At 44.8% G+C, this 19601-nt stretch overlaps 2 protein-coding genes across 3 annotated transcripts in view; both read left to right on the top strand.

Annotated features, from left to right (window-relative positions):
* LOC140078010 (butyrophilin subfamily 1 member A1-like) overlaps positions 1 to 11509 on the top strand; it is a 48008-nt gene extending 36499 nt beyond the window's left edge. Inside the window, exons 4-9 of the mRNA XM_072125766.1 lie at positions 6360 to 6635; positions 6760 to 6876; positions 7401 to 7421; positions 7521 to 7541; positions 8702 to 8728; positions 8804 to 11509. Coding sequence (XP_071981867.1) covers positions 6360 to 6635; positions 6760 to 6876; positions 7401 to 7421; positions 7521 to 7541; positions 8702 to 8728; positions 8804 to 9342 — 1001 coding nt within the window. The 3' untranslated portion in view covers positions 9343 to 11509. The remainder of the gene's footprint in view (positions 1 to 6359; positions 6636 to 6759; positions 6877 to 7400; positions 7422 to 7520; positions 7542 to 8701; positions 8729 to 8803) is intronic.
* A 2012-nt stretch (positions 11510 to 13521) lies between these two features.
* On the top strand, positions 13522 to 16858 carry RNF225 (ring finger protein 225). 2 transcript variants are annotated; one of them, XM_072123907.1, is made up of 2 exons: positions 13522 to 13881; positions 15124 to 16856. In XM_072123907.1, exon 2 carries the CDS (start codon positions 15147 to 15149, stop codon positions 15771 to 15773), a length of 627 nt encoding a protein of 208 aa, XP_071980008.1. In that variant the 5' UTR covers positions 13522 to 13881; positions 15124 to 15146; the 3' UTR covers positions 15774 to 16856. The 2 variants fall into 2 exon arrangements, with proteins under 2 accessions (XP_071980008.1, XP_071980009.1); XM_072123908.1 differs by lacking the exon at positions 13522 to 13881 and adding an exon at positions 13889 to 14026 and having other exon boundaries at positions 15124 to 16858.
* The last annotated feature ends 2743 nt before the right edge of the window (positions 16859 to 19601 follow it).

The following is a 19601-nucleotide window of genomic DNA, read 5'->3' as shown; positions in this document are numbered from 1 at the left end:
ATGCACAGCTATAGGATGCACAGCTATAGGATGCACAGTTATAGGATGCACAGCTATAGGATGCACAGTTATAGGATGCACAGCTATAGGGTGCACAGTTATAGGATGCACAGGTATAGGAAGCACAGTTATAGGATGCACAGTTATAGGATGCACAGCTATAGGATGCACAGCTATAGGGTGCACAGCTATAGGATGCACAGTTATAGGATGCACAGCTATAGGATGCACAGCTATAGGATGCACAGTTATAGGATGCACAGCTATAGGATGCACAGTTATAGGATGCACAGCTATAGGGTGCACAGTTATAGGATGCACAGTTATAGGAAGCACAGTTATAGGATGCACAGTTATAGGATGCACAGCTATAGGATGCACAGTTATAGGATGCACAGCTAAAGGATGCAAAGCTATGGGATGCACAGTTATAGGATGCACAGCTATAGGATGCACAGCTGTAGGATGCACAGCTATAGGATGCACAGTTATAGGATGCACAGCTATAGGATGCACAGTTATAGGATGCACAGCTATAGGATGCACAGTTATAGGATGCACAGCTATAGGGTGCACAGTTATAGGATGCACAGCTATAGGTTGCATATCTATACGATGCACAGTTATAGGATGCACAGCTATAGGATGCACAGTTATAGGATGCACAGCTGTAAGGTGCACAGTTATAGGATGCACAGCTATAGGATGCACAGTTATAGGATGCACAGCTGTAAGGTGCACAGTTATAGGATGCACAGTTATAGGATGCACAGCTGTAAGGTGCACAGTTATAGGATGCACAGCTATAGGATGCACAGTTATAGGATGCACAGCTGTAGGATGCACAGCTATAGGGTGCACAGCTATAGGATGCACAACTATAGGATGCACAGCTATAGGATGCACAGCTGTAGGATGCACAGCTATAGGGTGCACAGTTATAGGATGCACAGGTATAGGAAGCACAGTTATAGGATGCACAGTTATAGGATGCACAGCTATAGGATGCACAGCTATAGGGTGCACAGTTATAGGATGCACAGGTATAGGAAGCACAGTTATAGGATGCACAGTTATAGGATGCACAGCTGTAGGATGCACAGCTATAGAATGCACAGCTATAGGATGCACAGCTATAGGATGCACAGCTATAGGATGCACAGTTATAGGATGCACAGCTATAAGGTGCACAGTTATAGGATGCACAGCTATAGGGTGCACAGTTATAGGATGCACAGCTATAGGATGCACAGTTATAGGATGCACAGCTATAGGATGCACAGCTATAGGGTGCACAGTTATAGGATGCACAGCTATAGGGTGCACAGTTATAGGATGCACAGCTATAGGTTGCATATCTATACGATGCACAGTTATAGGATGCACAGCTATAGGATGCACAGTTATAGGATGCACAGCTATAAGGTGCACAGTTATAGGAGGCACAGCTTTAAGGTGCACAGTTATAGGATGCACAGTTATAGGATGCACAGGTATAGGATGCACAGTTATAGGATGCACAGCTGTAGGATGCACAGCTATAGGAAGCACAGCTATAGGATGCACAGCTATAGGATGCACAGTTATAGGATGCACAGCTATAGGATGCACAGTTATAGGATGCACAGCTATAAGGTGCACAGCTATAGGATGCACAGCTATAGGATGCACAGTTATAGGAGGCACAGCTGTAAGGTGCACAGTTATAGGATGCAAAGCTATAGGATGCACAGTTATAGGATGCACAGCTGTAGGGTGCACAGCTATAGGGTGCATAGCTATAGGGTGCACATATATAGGGTGCACAGTTATAGGATGCACAGCTATAGGATGCACAGTTATAGGATGCACAGCTGTAGGATGCACAGTTATAGGGTGCATAGCTATAGGGTGCACAGATATAGGGTGCACAGTTATAGGATGCACAGCTATAGGATGGACAGTTATAGTATGCACAGCTATAGAATGCACAGCTATAGGATGCACAGCTATAGGATGCACAGTTATAGGATGCACAGCTATAGGATGCACAGCTATAGGGTGCACAGTTATAGGATGCACAGCTATAGGGTGCACAGTTATAGGATGCACAGCTATAGGTTGCATATCTATACGATGCACAGTTATAGGATGCACAGCTATAGGATGCACAGTTATAGGATGCACAGCTATAAGGTGCACAGTTATAGGAGGCACAGCTTTAAGGTGCACAGTTATAGGATGCACAGTTATAGGATGCACAGGTATAGGATGCACAGTTATAGGATGCACAGCTGTAGGATGCACAGCTATAGGAAGCACAGCTATAGGATGCACAGCTATAGGATGCACAGTTATAGGATGCACAGCTATAGGGTGCACAGCTATAGGGTGCACAGCTATAGGATGCACAGTTATAGGATGCACAGCTATAGGATGCACAGCTATAGGATGCACAGTTATAGGATGCACAGCTATAGGATGCATAGCTATAGGAAGCACAGCTATAGGATGCACAGTTATAGGGTGCACAGCTATAGGGTGCACAGCTATAGGGTGCACAGCTATAGGATGCACAGTTATAGGATGCACAGCTATAGGATGCACAGCTATAGGATGCACAGTTATAGGATGCACAGCTATAGGATGCACAGTTATAGGATGCACAGCTATAGGGTGCACAGTTATAGGATGCACAGGTATAGGAAGCACAGTTATAGAATGCACAGTTATAGGATGCACAGCTATAGGATGCACAGTTATAGGATGCACAGCTGTAGGATGCACAGCTATAGAATGCACAGCTATAGGATGCACAGCTATAGGATGCACAGTTATAGGATGCACAGCTAAAGGATGCAAAGCTATAGGATGCACAGTTATAGGATGCACAGTTATAGGATGCACAGTTATAGGATGCACAGCTATAGGATGCACAGTTATAGGATGCACAGCTATAGGATGCACAGTTATAGGATGCACAGTTATAGGATGCACAGCTATAGGATGCACAGTTATAGGATGCACAGCTATAGGGTGCACAGTTATAGGATGCACAGCTATAGGGTGCACAGCTATAGGTTGCATATCTATACGATGCACAGTTATAGGATGCACAGCTATAGGGGTGCACAGTTATAGGATGCACAGCTATAGGATGCACAGTTATAGGATGCACAGCTATAAGGTGCACAGTTATAGGAGGCACAGCTATAGGATGCATAGTTGTAGGATGTACAGTTATAGGATGCACAGCTATAGGATGCACAGCTATAGGATGCACAGCTATAGGATGCACAGTTATAGGATGCACAGCTATAGGGTGCACAGCTATAGGGTGCACAGCTATAGGATGCACAGTTATAGGATGCACAGCTATAGGATGCACAGCTATAGGATGCACAGTTATAGGATGCACAGTTATAGGATGCACAGCTATAGGGTGCACAGTTATAGGATGCACAGGTATAGGAAGCACAGTTATAGAATGCACAGTTATAGGATGCACAGCTATAGGATGCACAGTTATAGGATGCACAGCTGTAGGATGCACAGCTATAGAATGCACAGCTATAGGATGCACAGCTATAGGATGCACAGTTATAGGATGCACAGCTAAAGGATGCAAAGCTATAGGATGCACAGTTATAGGATGCACAGTTATAGGATGCACAGTTATAGGATGCACAGCTATAGGATGCACAGTTATAGGATGCACAGCTATAGGATGCACAGTTATAGGATGCACAGTTATAGGATGCACAGCTATAGGATGCACAGTTATAGGATGCACAGCTATAGGGTGCACAGTTATAGGATGCACAGCTATAGGGTGCACAGCTATAGGTTGCATATCTATACGATGCACAGTTATAGGATGCACAGCTATAGGGGTGCACAGTTATAGGATGCACAGCTATAGGATGCACAGTTATAGGATGCACAGCTATAAGGTGCACAGTTATAGGAGGCACAGCTATAGGATGCATAGTTGTAGGATGTACAGTTATAGGATGCACAGCTATAGGATGCACAGCTATAGGATGCACAGTTATAAGGTGCACAGATGTATGATGCACAGCTATAGGATGCACAGCTATAGGTTGCATATCTATACGATGCACAGTTATAGGATGCACAGCTCTAGGATGCACAGCTATAGGATGCACAGTTATAGGATGCACAGCTGTAGGATGCACAGTTATAGGATGCACAGCTCTAGGATGCACAGCTATAGGATGCACAGCTATAGGATGCACAGTTATAGGATGCACAGCTATAGGATGCACAGTTATAGGATGCACAGCTATAGGAGCACTCTGATCCTGGTGACACACAAGAAGCAGCTATTACTGTACGGCGCAGGATGCGTCGGCTTCAAGCGAGACTAATATGAGATGTAAAGATCCCATAGAACAGACAAAAGCTCTTTCCCATGGTCCTGGTGTCCGAGGGAGAAAAAGCCATATAAGAAACTATCCGCGTTATATGGCAGCTGGTCGGGGGTTTGTTATTTTACATTGAGGTTTAGGAACATTGCAGAAAGTTGAGCAGAATTTATGATTTCGCCTTAGAAATCCCTCTCTGTATATTCCTGGTGTATGATGGACGGAAGAAGCAGAAAATCAGCAATAAATATTTAACGTGACATTTTACCTCCTCACAAGACGCGTAGTTCATGCTAAAGAGATGTAAAGGTTCTCTCCTCCAAAAACACAACGTGATGAGCGAAAATCAATAATGCAGGAACCACCAAGCGCTGCGCCTCCGCGGGCGACTCCTCCATGAATCCCAGGCAGAAAGGGAAAATTCAGGCTTATAGGAAGTCTTATAGGATGTCTTATAGGATATCTTATAGGATGTGTTATAGGAAGTCTTATAGGAAGTCTTATAGGAAGTCTTATAGGATGTCTTATAGGATGTCTTATAGGAAGTCTTATAGGAAGTCTTATAGGATGTCTTATAGGAAGTCTTATAGGAAGTCTTATAGGATGTCTTATAGGATGTCTTATAGGAAGTCTTATAGGAAGTCTTATAGGAAGTTTTATAGGATGTCTTATAGGAAGTCTTATAGGAAGTCTTATAGGATGTCTTATAGGAAGTCTTATAGGAAGTCTTATAGGATGTCTTATAGGATGTCTTATAGGAAGTCTTATAGGAAGTCTTATAGGAAGTTTTATAGGATGTCTTATAGGAAGTCTTATAGGAAGTCTTATAGGATGTCTTATAGGAAGTCTTATAGGAAGTCTTATAGGATGTCTTATAGGAAGTCTTATAGGAAGTCTTATAGGATGTCTTATAGGATGTCTTATAGGAAGTCTTATAGGAAGTCTTATAGGAAGTTTTATAGGATGTCTTATAGGAAGTCTTATAGGAAGTCTTATAGGAAGTCTTATAGGAAGTTTTATAGGATGTCTTATAGGAAGTCTTATAGGATGTCTTATAGGAAGTCTTATAGGAAGTCTTATAGGAAGTCTTATAGGATGTCTTATAGGAAGTCTTATAGGATGTCTTATAGGAAGTCTTATAGAAAGTCTTATAGGATGTGTTATAGGATATGTTATAGGATGTCTTATAGGATGTCTTATAGGAAGTCTTATAGGAAGTCTTATAGGATGTCTTATAGGAAGTCTTATAGGAAGTCTTATAGGAAGTCTTATAGGATGTCTTATAGGAAGTCTTATAGGAAGTCTTATAGGATGTCTTATAGGAAGTCTTATAGGAAGTCTTATAGGATGTCTTATAGGAAGTCTTATAGGATGTCTTATAGGAAGTCTTATAGGATGTCTTATAGGAAGTCTTATAGGATGTCTTATAGGAAGTCTTATAGGATGTCTTATAGGAAGTCTCATAGGAAGTTTTATAGGAAGTCTTATAGGACGTCTTATAGGATGTGTTATAGGACGTCTTATAGGATGTGTTATAGGAAGTCTTATAGGAAGTCTTATAGGATGTCTTATAGGAAGTCTTATAGGATGTCTTATAGGAAGTCTTATAGGAAGTCTTATACAAAGTCTCATAGGAAGTTTTATAGGAAGTCTCATAGGATCTCTTATAGGAAGTCTCACAGGAAGTCTTATAGGATGTCTTACGGGAAGTCTAATAGGATGTCTTATAGGAAGTCTTATAGAATGTTTTATAGGAAGTCTTATAGGAAGTCTTATAGGAAGTCTTATAGGAAGTCTTATAGGAAGTCTCATAGGAAGTTTTATAGGAAGTCTTATAGGATGTCTTCAAATGGGGAAGAGGATATTATTTTCTTCTCACTTTCTACATGTGGGTCGCACTGTGTGTATTGTAGTCCTTATGCTCCTTCTATGTGTTTGTCCTCTTCTCCTCTTCTCATTGGATCTCACCTCTTCGCTTTCCATGTTCTTCAGGCTTAGGCTCCGTCCCTGTCTTGGGGGTTTCTTTGGAAGATGATTCCATTGCAATCTCTTTCGACACGTCAGACTGGTTCCCACTCCCGGTAATGCGCTGGACCATTAATGGTGGCAAAGTGGAGACCTATGACCTGGAGATACACAACCAGACCAATGGCCTCTACCAGGTCAGGAGCAGAATCTTACTGAACCGCTCCAGCGACGGACATGTCTACGGAGCCGTGCGGCATCCAGTCACTGGGAAGGAAGTGGGCGTCCATATGGAAATTGCAGGTAGGTCTCATCTTCTTGGTAGGTCACAGCCAGTCACCACCCGTCAGTCTTTGTTACTCTTTTTCTTGTTACCGTCACAGTTTTTGATTTATTCCATTGTACAAATCCGTCTTTGTGTCTCCAGGTGACGTGTTCCCGCGCCTTTCATCGTGGTTGTTCGCCTTCGTCTTCATCCTGGTGATATTGACCGCCGGAGCCATATTTTCTTCTTTTTACCTTTGGAAGCAGAAGAGTCAAAGAGGTGGGGCCTAAGGCTGTTGTCTGGTTCTAATTCTCAAATACCCTGTTGTGGCTGTTCAGGTCCCTTAGTGGTGGGAACCTCATGTTCTGGATCTTCCTCTCACGGTGTAGAGCAAATACAAAGAGGATCTTCTACTCTGGAGAACCAAGAACCCTCAGGTCTTCCACAGACCACTCACTGATAACAGGCAACGTGTAATTCTACCTGCTCCCAGAGGTGGCGCTGTAGGAGTAATAGGAGGGACATGATGTCTGTGATAAATAGTCATGATCTGTGGGCTGACCAGGTGCATATCACGTTGCCATCCAAAGATATTCCTGGAGAGCAATCAGGTCCCATAATCATTAGTGGCCATGGGTATTATCTAATTAAGGAAATCCTAGTCCACTAGTCATCGGTCTGACTGCATTCTCTGACTCTGACCACACTTATAGCAACATTCATTCTAATCTCATACTTGTAGCTTTAAGATAAGATTGTTGACAATTTATGAAGCCTAATCTTGTTTTCTCCCTCTGTTGTAGAGGAACTCACTAGGACCATAGGTGAGTATTGATATGATGTTTCATTGTAGGATAGAATTCCAGTATAATCCCTGGTATGTAGCCGGGTACCTACCTAATGTGGTCTATGTTTGTACATAGGTGATCTGGCCTCTGAAGTCGGTAAGTCTCTTGTTACAAGACATAGATAATAGTTTTAAAATTTTCAAAAAAATCTGTGTGACTATAGAATAATTCCATAATTCCTGTGATGATCTATTATACCACAACTAACTTCCCATCTGCATATTGTAATACGTGAAGCTTGTTGACCTACTCAAGTGGTCTAGGTCTCCTGTTTCTGCCTGGTCTCCTGATCCTTCTATTCCTGGAGTGGTCTGTTCTTTCTGTTCCTGCCTGGTCTCCTCTCCTTGCACTGATCTCCTGCTCCTGCACTGGTCTCCTCTCCCTGCACTGGTCTCCTCTCCTTGCAATGGTCTCCTGTTCCTCCTGCTCCTGCACTTGTCTCCTGCTGCTGCACTGGTCTCCTGTTCCTGCACTGGTCTCCTGCACTGGTCTCCTGCTCCTGCACTGGTCTCCTGCTCCTGCACTGGTCTCCTCTCCTTGCACTGGTCTCCTGCACTGGTCTCCTGCTCCTGCACTGGTCTCCTCTCCCTGCACTGATCTCCTGCTCCTTCACTGGTCTCCTCTTCCTGCACTGGTCTCCTCTCCTTGCACTGGTCTCCTGCACTGGTCTCCTGCTCCTGCCCTGGTCTCCTCTCCCTGCACTGGTCTCCTGCTCCTTCACTGGTCTCCTGTTCCTGCACTGGTCTCCTCTCCTTGCACTGGTCTCCTGCACTGGTCTCCTGCTGCTGCACTGGTCTCCTCTCCCTGCACTGGTCTCCTGCTCCTTCACTGGTCTCCTGTTCCTGCACTGGTCTCCTCTCCTTGCACTGGTCTCCTGCACTGGTCTCCTGCTGCTGCACTGGTCTCCTCTCCCTGCACTGGTCTCCTCTCCTTGCACTGGTCTCCTGCACTGGTCTCCTGCTCCTGCACTGGTCTCCTCTCCCTGCACTGGTCTCCTGCTCCTTCACTGGTCTCCTGTTCCTGCACTGGTCTCCTCTCCTTGCACTGGTCTCCTGCACTGGTCTCCTGCTGCTGCACTAGTCTCCTCTCCTTGCAATGGTCTCCTGTTCCTCCTGCTCCTGCACTGGTCTTCAGTCCTTGCACTGGTTTCCTGTTCCTGGACTGGGCACTCTGCCCAATTTGTCCCCCCATAAAAATTGTGCTCACTTGTTTATTTTTTATCTTATCTACCAAGTATTTCCTTTTTTCCATTTTAGCCTGGCGAACAGCAGTTATGACTCCAGGTAAGTGGGCATATTCACCTCTGGTGGTTTTTGACCCATTAAAATTTTACTTGAATTTCACACTCTTTTTTTTAGAATACATCACATTATGCCCTGAGACTGCCCACCCGGAGCTATCCGTTTCTTCCGACCTAACAACACTGATAAATGAACCACCAGGGGGTGATCCTGTTCCAAGTAACTCCCGTTTCGAGACCGAGCGTAGCTGCCTTGGCCTTCCTGCCTTTTCCAGTGGCTGCCATTACTGGGAAGTTGAGTTAGGTGGTTGCCTTGAGTGGGCAGTCGGCGTGGCTTCACCTGAGGTGCGGAGAAGAGGACATGCCTACATGTTTAGTCCAGAGGAACATATTTGGTGTATTTCCCGTTTCATGCAAGACTTTAAAGCTCTCGACACTCCAGAAGCTTCTCTTCCAGAGGGGGTGGCACAAATGGACCGGGTTGGGGTCTACCTAAACCTTTCCAGATCCCGGGAAATTACTTTCTATAATCCAAGAAATTGGGAGAAACTTTATACATTTACAAACGTTGGACGAACCAGCGGGACGGTCTTACCCTTTTTCTGGTTGGGCAAAAATGGAAACAGAGTGAAGTTAACGAGTCGAGACAAACGATAGGTCCAAGAAGGGGATGATGGGAAGGGGAACTCTAAGATGGACATCACATCTACAGACAAACTGGAAGGTTTGTTGCAATATAAACTAGAATTGCACATAACTAAATGGATGAAAAGAAGAAAAAGGAAATTGACGTTTTGTGAAACTTTGTGACTTTTGAATTGAAATTCAGCATTTGGAAAGTTCATCATGACTTCCGTTTGGGAAAAATAAGCCCCCAGAGGGACAACGTTTTGGTTATGTTGATGCCACATTGTTGATGTGTTCTACTATATTGCACTGATGTATCAAATAATGGCGCCCGTGTCCCATGAAAGGGTCGACCCGGGAGACAAATTTAGGGCATAGCCATAGGAACCAATGGAGTCAGTAGTCATAGCTTCTATTTCCAAGCAGTCTTATCATTATGAGGTTCTGTTACTTTGGGTCACTGTACCAAGGCCTTTTGCCATAGGGTTTGTTGGATGAGGTTATAAAAAGGGTTATTGGGTTGGAACTAAAAGGATAACTCAGTGATGGGGAGTAGTCCCTAGCCCAGTGGTGGCGAACCTATGGCACGGGTGCCAGAGGTGGCACTCTGAGCCCTTCCTGTGGGCACCCAGCACAGAATTTACCAGATAGGACTCAAAGCTTCCTTCTGCAGTCCAAGACACAGCAGAGATCAATAGATTACTGCTCAAATTGTCATGTTGGCACTTTGCAACATAAAAGTGTGTTTTGTTTGTAGTTTGGGCACTCTGTATCTAAAAGGTTTGCCATCACTGCACTAGACCAAAAAGCAGGACCATGATAATGAGGATGGAGGTGCTTTAGGTCTGTACCTTAAGGCTGGTACCTTATCTAAGAGACTTGTGTCTCTATTGAGGTTGTCTCTGTATAGAAGATGGCACTCGGTCCAATTTGATAATAAACGCTTTTATTCTTGTACCAATCCACTTTAATACATGACGTTTCGGTCAAATTGATAATTGACCGATACGGATTATACTGAATAGCGCTTGTAGGTTCAAGAGATGGAAGCAGTATTGGACCCTGCTGGCTGTCAGCCATATTCTGGTCTCTGTGCCTTTGGGTCCGAAGCGATGGATACCGCTTCCATCTCTTGAACCAACAAGCGCTATTCAGTACAATCCGCATCTGAGGAAGGTCAATGTGACCGAAACGTCATGTATTAAAGTGGAATAAAAGCATTTATCAAATTGGACCGAGTGCCATCTTCTATATTCTCATGTACATATGGGGTTGGGACTCTAGTTTGGGGTTGGGACTCTAGTTTGGAGTTGGGACCCTAGTTTGGGACCCTAGTTTGGGGTTGGGACTCTAGTTTGGGGTTGGGGCTCTAGTTTGGGGTTGGGGCTCTAGTTTGGGGTTGGGGCTCTAGTTTGGGGTTGGGACCCTAGTTTGGGACCCTAGTTTGGGGTTGGGACTCTAGTTTGGGGTTGGGGCTCTAGTTTGGGGTTGGGGCTCTAGTTTGGGGTTGGGACCCTAGTTTGGGGCTCTAGTTTGGGGTTGGGGCTCTAGTTTGGGGTTGGGACCTTAGATTGGGGTTGGGGCCCTAGTTTGGGGTTGGGGCCCTAGTTTGGGGTTGGGACCTTAGTTTGGGGTTGGGACCCTAGTTTGGGGTTGGGGCCCTAGTTTGGGGTTGGGACCCTAGTTTGGGGTTGGGACCTTAGTTTGGGGTTGGGACCCTAGTTTGGGGTTGGGGCCCTAGTTTGGGGTTGGGGCCCTAGTTTGGGGTTGGGACCTTAGTTTGGGGTTGGGACCCTAGTTTGGGGCCCTAGTTTGGGGTTGGGACCCTAGTTTGGGGTTGGGACCCTAGTTTGCTGCCATCCAGTACTATAAAGAGAGCTGTGGAATTCCTACAAAATCTATTGAGGTTGTAACAGTTGTAAGATTTGTAATACAAGGAATTTGTTGTTAGTGAATGAAAACATTTCATCAGGGTCACGACTGCTCCCTACGGCCCAGAAATATTTGGGTTCTGATGTTAAATAAGAAGGTGATATGAAGGGGCCCAGTTCTGTACAGTTACACTAAGGCCCAATAACTCCAGGATTAAAGGACTCCTCTACTTACACATTATATATATAAAATATGCTGTGAATTATCCGACATTACACAGGACAGAAATATTATGTGTCACCGACATTGTGTATTTTAAATAAAGTTTTCAGTAACACTTTGGAATCTTATGTTATTCCTTATTTTTTAATCTGTTTTTTTATCTCCTGATTGTATACTGTCGTATTATTCGTGTGTACAGGGGCGGCCATCTTGTCAGAGAATTTAGATCCCACCCCAGAACCTCCCCTGCCCCTCTGGGGACTGCCCACTTTCAATAAGGTTTTCTGCTATTGGACAAATGTATCAGGATTGTTGGTGGAATATCTAGACTGATGGCTGGAAGCCTCCGAGGGTTCAGAGGTCACGTGTGAGCCCCTTATATTAGCCAGATCTGAAGGTTGTAGACTCAGCGGGTGATATCATCAGGTTGTTGTGATGTCACAGCCGGTGTGTAATACATTGTGTATCCATATCACGTATGACATCCTCTTCTTATCAGCCTCGTGTAGATAACGTCTTCTTAATCCCAAGTTGAGGCATTTCCGATTCGATGACTGTCGAGCAATCTGCATTGTCACGTCCAAGACGTACCTGAGGCTCTGCCTACAGCCGGATGTCACATCCCACAGCAGCAAATCACTAGATCCCTGAGCAGATACGTAGCAGACCGTTCCGGTTATTCAGGAAGAGTCGGGCCCCGAGACAAAGATCTTATAAACAAATGCCTAATTAGGAGAATTACAGCAGAAGACTCACTTTGCATATATTTGCATATCTGTGTCCTGAGCCCGGGGCTCATATTCTGCTCACAACCGGTGATAAGATGCTTCCGGATGTTCCTACAACTCCTGACCTCATCTCATGTGCATCTGAGGGACCAGGGCTGGTGGGGAGGCTGCACCCCTGACCCCAGCATCAGGACCCCACTAGGATTCCGGGCCCCCACTAGGATTCCAGGCCCCTGACTGGCCAATTCCTACTGATGGTCCTGATGTCAGGGTCAGTGATGTAGATGATACGTTTTTGCTTTTTGGATTTTTTTTTTGTAGTTTTTGGGAAATTAAAACATTGCATCAAAAACTAACTTAAAAAACATTTAACTCCTCAGTGATTAAGAGCTGGAGATTCCAGAATATAATACATTCCTACCAGACATTGTGCCCAGCTGCCTCCTGTAATGATGGGAGGGGGTAAATACTCGCGGACACTTATGTGCAGCGCTCTAGGGATTTAGGGAAGTCACGGGGGCTTAGAGGTAATTCTGGGGAATTTACCAAAATTATTACTAATGTAGTACCACCCCAGACCACCGGGAGTGCAATTCTGCAAAACCTGTGAGAGTTACATTGTAGCGGATGAGAGTTGTATTTTACCGGTTGAGAGTAATAGTAAGCGGAATGGAGGTTACATTGTGCAGGCTGAGATGTGTATGATGGGAGTTGTCCTGTGTATGATGAGAATTGTCCTGTGTATGATGGGAGTTGTCCTGTGTATGATGGGAGTTATACAGTACAGGGTGGGATTTGTACTGTGCGTTGACCAGTCGGACGCTCCCACCTGAGTAAACTGGAACATAACACAGTGAGTGACGCAGGAGCCACGTTCACACCATCACCTACATGACATTACACAGCTGCAGCTGCGGCACAGTGTGTCAGTTTCACATTTTGTCCTACTTTGTTGGTGACTTTTGGTGAACCAAAAAAATTGAAATGCACTACAAATCCTTCTAGAATCAAAATAATCACTGTGGCCCCCACCGGGTAGTGGACCCCATCACCTTCCCCCCAGCGCTGGGTCCTAAAACCCTCCACCCTATGTAGGTTTGTGCTTGTATTCTTCCCCGTTATCAAGGTCTCTGCTCTCACTGCGAGGCCAAAAATCTGCCCCAAACCTAATACTGGGCACAGCTGAGGGTTTGTTCCAACTGTCTCCTTCTTGTGCAAGTTAAACGCATTATCAGCTCCAACTTTTGGAAAGTTTTGTTACACTGTATCAGTCTGGAGTTAAGATTCCCTGGACCGGATACAATTGTAGTAAAGCTTCATACGGCTTAATAGAAGGAACCGTTCAGTATAATAGACATCCTGAGACTTGTAGTGCCCCTCTGCATTGGATGTGAGTGCTGCAGATCCAGGATATAAGTGGGAGGTCCAGGTCCGTGGGCCAGGGGCGGTACCGTGCCTGCGTCACTGGGACAATTGCTATAGGTGACAAGTCCCTTATCAATGCACCTGCCAGGAGAGGGAGTGAACGCGGAACAGCGCAGAACCTGCACTAGGTGAGACTTCCAGACGGACAGGTTGGGCGAGATTCCCTCAGCTGCACTGGGCCAGATTAGACAGCCTGAAAAACTGTCCGTAAAAGCTAACAGACAGTCACACGGAGGAGACGCAGTGCGGGACGAGGACACCTGAGAGATGAGCGCGGCCAAACATACAGCAATGTAACATCCGCACCCGGAGACAGCGAAAGGTGAGAGACGACAATAGAAAGGATCAGAGGGAAGGAGATAAGAGAGATCGGAGCGGCCGGTACCAGCACCCAACGCCATCTGCAAATAGAGAGCGGCCCGCCACATCCTCCACGGACTGGATGACCCACACAGGGGGCTCAACATGTAAAAAATATATATATCATTATTTAATTTTGCATTTTTATTTTTTTATTTTTTGATCTTATTTTAGTTTTATTCTTTCACGTAATTTTGAGGATTTCCCGTTTTCTTTATATGACATTTTTTTTTAATTAGTTCTTTTATACGATTGTGATGATCCCGTGTTGGGTTTATTATTATTATTTTATCATTTTTAAAATAATGTTATTTAATCTTTTCAATATTATTCATGTTTTTTATACTTATGATTTTTGTTTTACGCTTTTCGGTATTTTACCGTCATTTTTACATTGTTGTCACTTTATTTTATTACTTGAAAAAATCTATATTTTTCTGTTTTATTTTTTTAATTGGATTTTTTTTTAATATTTTTATATAATTTGTGATTTAGGTTCATATTTTTTAGCCATACATTAGACACACCCATCTATGTATATGTATAGAGCTATGTACAGAAAGGGCGATCCTCTGCCCACAGATGATAAGACGATACATGATATACATACAGACATAGCAGTTTGTGGTTGGTCACACTGTGCAGTTACATGGGACTGCAGGTAAATCTGTTAGTACTGATATCCAATGTTGCTGGATGTGCTGCCTATAATGTATAAAGGAATTAAAATAAGCTGCAATACCAGACACAGCCTACATAGAAGGGTGGCGCTATCTACCTCACACCTTCAGGAAGCTCATCCAATTATTAGTTTGTGGCAGTAATAGATGTGACTTATATACATAGAGAAAGCCTAATATATACCTGTTGATGTCAGGGCATGCTGGGGGTTGTAGTTTTGCAACAGTTGGAGAGTTTTTTTAAATCTGATCTGCACTGTAATTAGCCTTGTCGGACTGGCCCACCAGGGGATCAGAGGATTCTCCGTTGGGCCCAGACTCTAACCTCGTACTGGACCCCATAGTTACAGCAGAACCTACTTTGGAGGCAGGTGGGGTCTTTTTTCTTAGGGGATGAGAAGAAGAATTTAATCTTTTGGGCACAAGGAACCCCAGTGACAAACTGCTACTTAGAATATGTTATCGAAATGAATAACGAAATGAAAGTTTTTCATGGTAATTTATGATGTTTGATCTCTCCCCAGATCACGTATGACTTCACTTTACCATGGAGGACGACCCCCCATCTTCCAGCTTTGATGGTGATGGCATCTCAGAATGTGTCATCTGCTTCACACCCTATGACACCCTCTTCCATCTTCCCAAGGTCCTCACCTGTGGCCATGTCTTCTGCCTGGAATGTCTGTCTAGAATCACAGTAGGCTCCACAGAACCAGAATCTCTTCCTTGCCCAATATGTCGGGTGCCGACATCAGTGCCACCGAAGAAGGGTCCACCGGCACTGTCCACCGACAAGGACTTACTGAGAAGACTCAACAGATCCCTTACTTGTCCTGCACCTTCTTTGAGATTCAGTCGCAAAAAGGGGCGCTTGTATGTGCCACAAAACAACTCGGTCAACGTCAGCTCCGTCAGTCTAAGTGTGGACCTCGGGCGCCCACCACCGGACCCTCATTCACCTCGAAGACTCTGCCAGCTCATGAGGTCGGGAGGTTGCGTCTTCTATGGCTCAATCATTTTAATTGTGGCCCTTACGATTGCCCTGATCCTGGCTGGAGTCTATATTTTCTACCTTCTTCCATGGCGTTACAATAATTCTGCAGTGACACCTTCGGGGCCCGGTGGCTACAATCAAACGTACACAACAAATACCACAAGCAACTATAGGCCATAAAAGTCTCCACCAGGGAATACATTTCGTCATGAGTATAAATAGGACTGTGTATCCTTGAAAAACCAAACTTGCACTCTTCGTGGTGTCTCGATATGGTGGGATGTCCAACTTTTTGAAGGAAGGATCGTCGGGCATCTGTATGAAGCATGTGTTTGTGGAGTCTTCCTCGCGCCTCAGGTCTGCTGATGTATCACGAGAGATAATCTCTTCGTTCTTGCACTGTTGACAGTAATTTCTGACTCCTATAATTAGTAAGTAATGATGTACAACGTTTCAGACATTCCTACGTGTCCCATCGAAGTATTCCTCATGCGGACACCACTGTGTAACAAGGCACGGTGCCATGGATGAGCCACGACGAGCCAAGGGCTGAGACACTCTCTCCTTAATAACCTCCTGCCTCGTAATGAAGAATTCCTGCTTCAAATTAAGCATCTAATTCAGGCCACAAATCATAGACTTTGGACCCTCCATGTGTTCCGTGAAGAACTTCTACCTTCTCAGCATTGGCTTCGGGGGAAAGCCGTTTGTAGTTATATTACAAGTGTATGACTTGCTGCTATGGCCATCACGATCTAGAACTAGGAATTGGTATTGTTCTAAGTCAGGAAAAAAGAAGACCCCATCTTGGTTTGGGTGATGGGACACAGGGACGTGATACCTGCTTTCCACAAACTTCGGCAAGTTCTTCCCCTCCTCAAGGCGTGTGGAGTTAGTAAGCCCCATACAAGTCATAGAGGTTGGAGAAACTGACCTTTAAGGGGACATTCCTTCTCCATCAGCCCTACAATAGTCTCTGAGGGTCCTATAGGTGTCCTATAGATGTCAGGACACATTAGGGGGCAGTCAGTATATCACATAAGGCTATAAGGATATTCATCAGGTCCACTTTGTGTTCCCACAGAAGATGTCAGAGATGTCTAAATTACACTGAGCCAAGCCAAGGACCCCTGTGTAGGCTTTAGGTGGTCGCCTCATCTGCTTTGTAGACCAGCCTGAAAAATATCATGTCACACAGCATGTAGAGCAGGAGGCCACGTCTAGGCTAACAGAGAAGGTCTGCAAACCTAAAGGAGACACTACTCTGCTCCAGAGGTCCACGTTACTCTACAAGTGATGGCTAATAGTTGCGGGTATTATGGCCACATGTTAGTTCAGGAATCGTATAATTGTCCTACAGACAGAAGTACAAGAAACAGGTAAAATATTTGCAATTTCAAATGCAACTCACTACCTCATAGTGTAACGTTCTGCCCTCACCTCTGCTGGACACATTACTGGTAGACAACATTAGGAGGTCATAGTTACAACCATCTCAGGGTCAACCCATAAACTTACGGGTTTACAGCCTAAATGACTGTGAGGCACCTAGAGCCCCGGCTATTGACTTTTCTAGGGAGCAATCAGGAGAAACCATGGAAAGAACCTTGAGGGGGTGATGGAGCAGGTCAAAAGGTCAAGGGTCTATGGCCCCAGAGATTAGTAAGTAATGGTCACCCCATACTATGCTCCATGATGATAGTGAAGAGTGGTCTAGGAAGCAATCAGGAGAAACCATGGAAAGAACCTCGAGGAGGTGATGGAGCAGGTCAACAGGTTGAGGGTCCATGGCCCCAGAGATTAGTAAGTAGTGGTCACCCCATACTGTGCTCCCAGATGATAGTGAAGAGTGGTCTAGGGAGCAATCAAGAGAAACCATGGAAAGAACCTCGAGGAGGTGATGGAGCAGGTCAAAAGGCTGAGGGTCCATGGCCCTAGAGATTTATCAGTAGTGGTCACTATTTTCGGGGAGCATAGTATGGGGTGAAGGGTGGTCTAGGTGAACCATACATATTGTCGTTACATGTAGTCCATGTCCTGTTGGCCTCTCGCCCCCCGCTGACTGTATTACCGTACGCATGTGCCCAGTTTGCCTACACTGTGAATAAAGTCATGGGGCGGGTGGAGTAAATGGATGTATATTTGGTCCAGGTCTTGTTGTTTTGGGGGTTCCCTCTATCCCCAGCCCTGAAAATTGCTGCACTTGGTATCAGAACATCTGGAGCTGTGATCAAACATCAGAGCCTCAATATCTTGTCATTGGGGTCAGTCGCCTACAATAAAATTTAGGCCACAACCTGTACGGAGGGGAAATGGGGCTGCTCCTTGTGGCAACCAATCAGAAGCTAGCTTTAGTGTTCTGACTGCCACACTCAAAATGAAAGCTTGATTCTGATTGGTGTTGGGGGAAGCCATATTGAAATCTTTTTGAAGGAGCCTTCAGTGGTTCTGTCAGTCATGTCTGTCTCAATATAAAAAAATAAAGCCAAAAATGTTACAATATCCTTTCTGTGTCTGTATTAGTTCTTCTTTATTGCTCTAAACGATGGTGGTAGTAGTAGCTATTGCTTCCATATGATCGAGGATACATCACATTACCCCCTCCCCATCTTTTTGTTTCGTATAGTTAAAGCCGTTACCAATTAGTTGCTTGATGTAATACCGGGTGCAGCCACTATGGGATGTATGGCGCTGTGACGAGGCCACAGGGAGGACCAGTGCAATCCTAGACGCAGGTCAGTGTGAGAAATTAGGAGGATACTTGAGGAGTCTCGGCTCTTACATTGTGGATCCCCAGTTTATGCAGGGGCCCCCCACCATTGTGTAATCCTGTATCGGGGGCCGTGTAGGGATCAGCTCCCTAAAGCGACTCATCTGTTATTACTGAGAAGACATTTACAACACCAGGGACTGTATACATATATATATATATATATATATAACCCTCCCTCCGTGTTCCCATAGAAAGGGGAACTATCTTCATTTCCCTCTGGGATGGCGCCGCTTATCTCCCAGACCATCAGGGCGGCCGCCCGTACACCGAGATCCGGTCCATACAGGATCCATAACACCGAGTGAAAGGAGAAGCCCTGCAAGTTTCTAATATACTTATGGGGTATTGATTTCTCACCTTAAACTCTCTGCTTGCTGGAAATGAATGGAATTGATGTGTCCATTCACTGTCAGCAAGCAGAGATCTTCCCTGCACGTGGAGGATTTGCGTCGCCTTCCCGTGTGTCAGCAAATCCCTGGCAGTGAGTGACTCAGGCCTCAGCTATACCATAAATCAGTCTCCCAGATCCCACATTATATCGGATCCATCCGCGACGTCCAATACACAAATGTCATTAGTCAAAACGTAATCACACAAATTATCTCCAATTACCCCCAGGCCGATCCTCAGCGATTGGCGCTCGTGGTGTGACACAAGGGCAGACGGGGCTCAATGATTAACAATTCTCAGCCATTAGTCAGCGACTAATATGGAATCACAGAGCAGACACACGGACAGGAGATACAATGTATCACAACGTATCTCCCACCGAGAGGAAGCAGGAAGTGATGTCATAGAATGATAATGACACGTACACATCTATACTTTATATACTGGCAGTGTAAACATCTATACTTTATATACTGGCAATGTCTATCCTGTATATACCAGCAGTGTACACATCTATCCTATATATACCGGCAGAGCACACGTCTATCCTGTATATACCAGCAGTGTCTATCCTCTATATACCGGCAGTGTACATGTCTATCCTGTATATACCAGCAGTGTCTATCCTGTATATACCAGCAGTGTCTATACTGTACATACCAGCAGTGTCTATACTGTACATACCAGCAGTGTACACATCTATCCTCTATATACTGGCAGTGTACAAATCTATCATGTATATACCAGCAGTGTCTATCCTGTATATACCAGCAGTGTACACATCTATCCTGTATAAACCTGCAGTGTCTATCCTGTACATACAAGCAGTGTACAAATCTATCCTA

Source organism: Engystomops pustulosus, chromosome 9, assembly GCF_040894005.1.
Source record: "Engystomops pustulosus chromosome 9, aEngPut4.maternal, whole genome shotgun sequence".
NCBI lineage: Eukaryota > Metazoa > Chordata > Amphibia > Anura > Leptodactylidae > Engystomops > Engystomops pustulosus.
The sequence above is the reverse complement of the archived record's forward strand: the minus strand, read 5'-3'. Positions and strand labels throughout refer to the sequence as shown.

Coding starts and splice junctions, on each gene's coding strand:
- RNF225 (XM_072123908.1), top strand. CDS start 15,147: ATGGAGGACGACCCCCCATCTTCCAGCTTTGATGGTGATGGCATCTCA.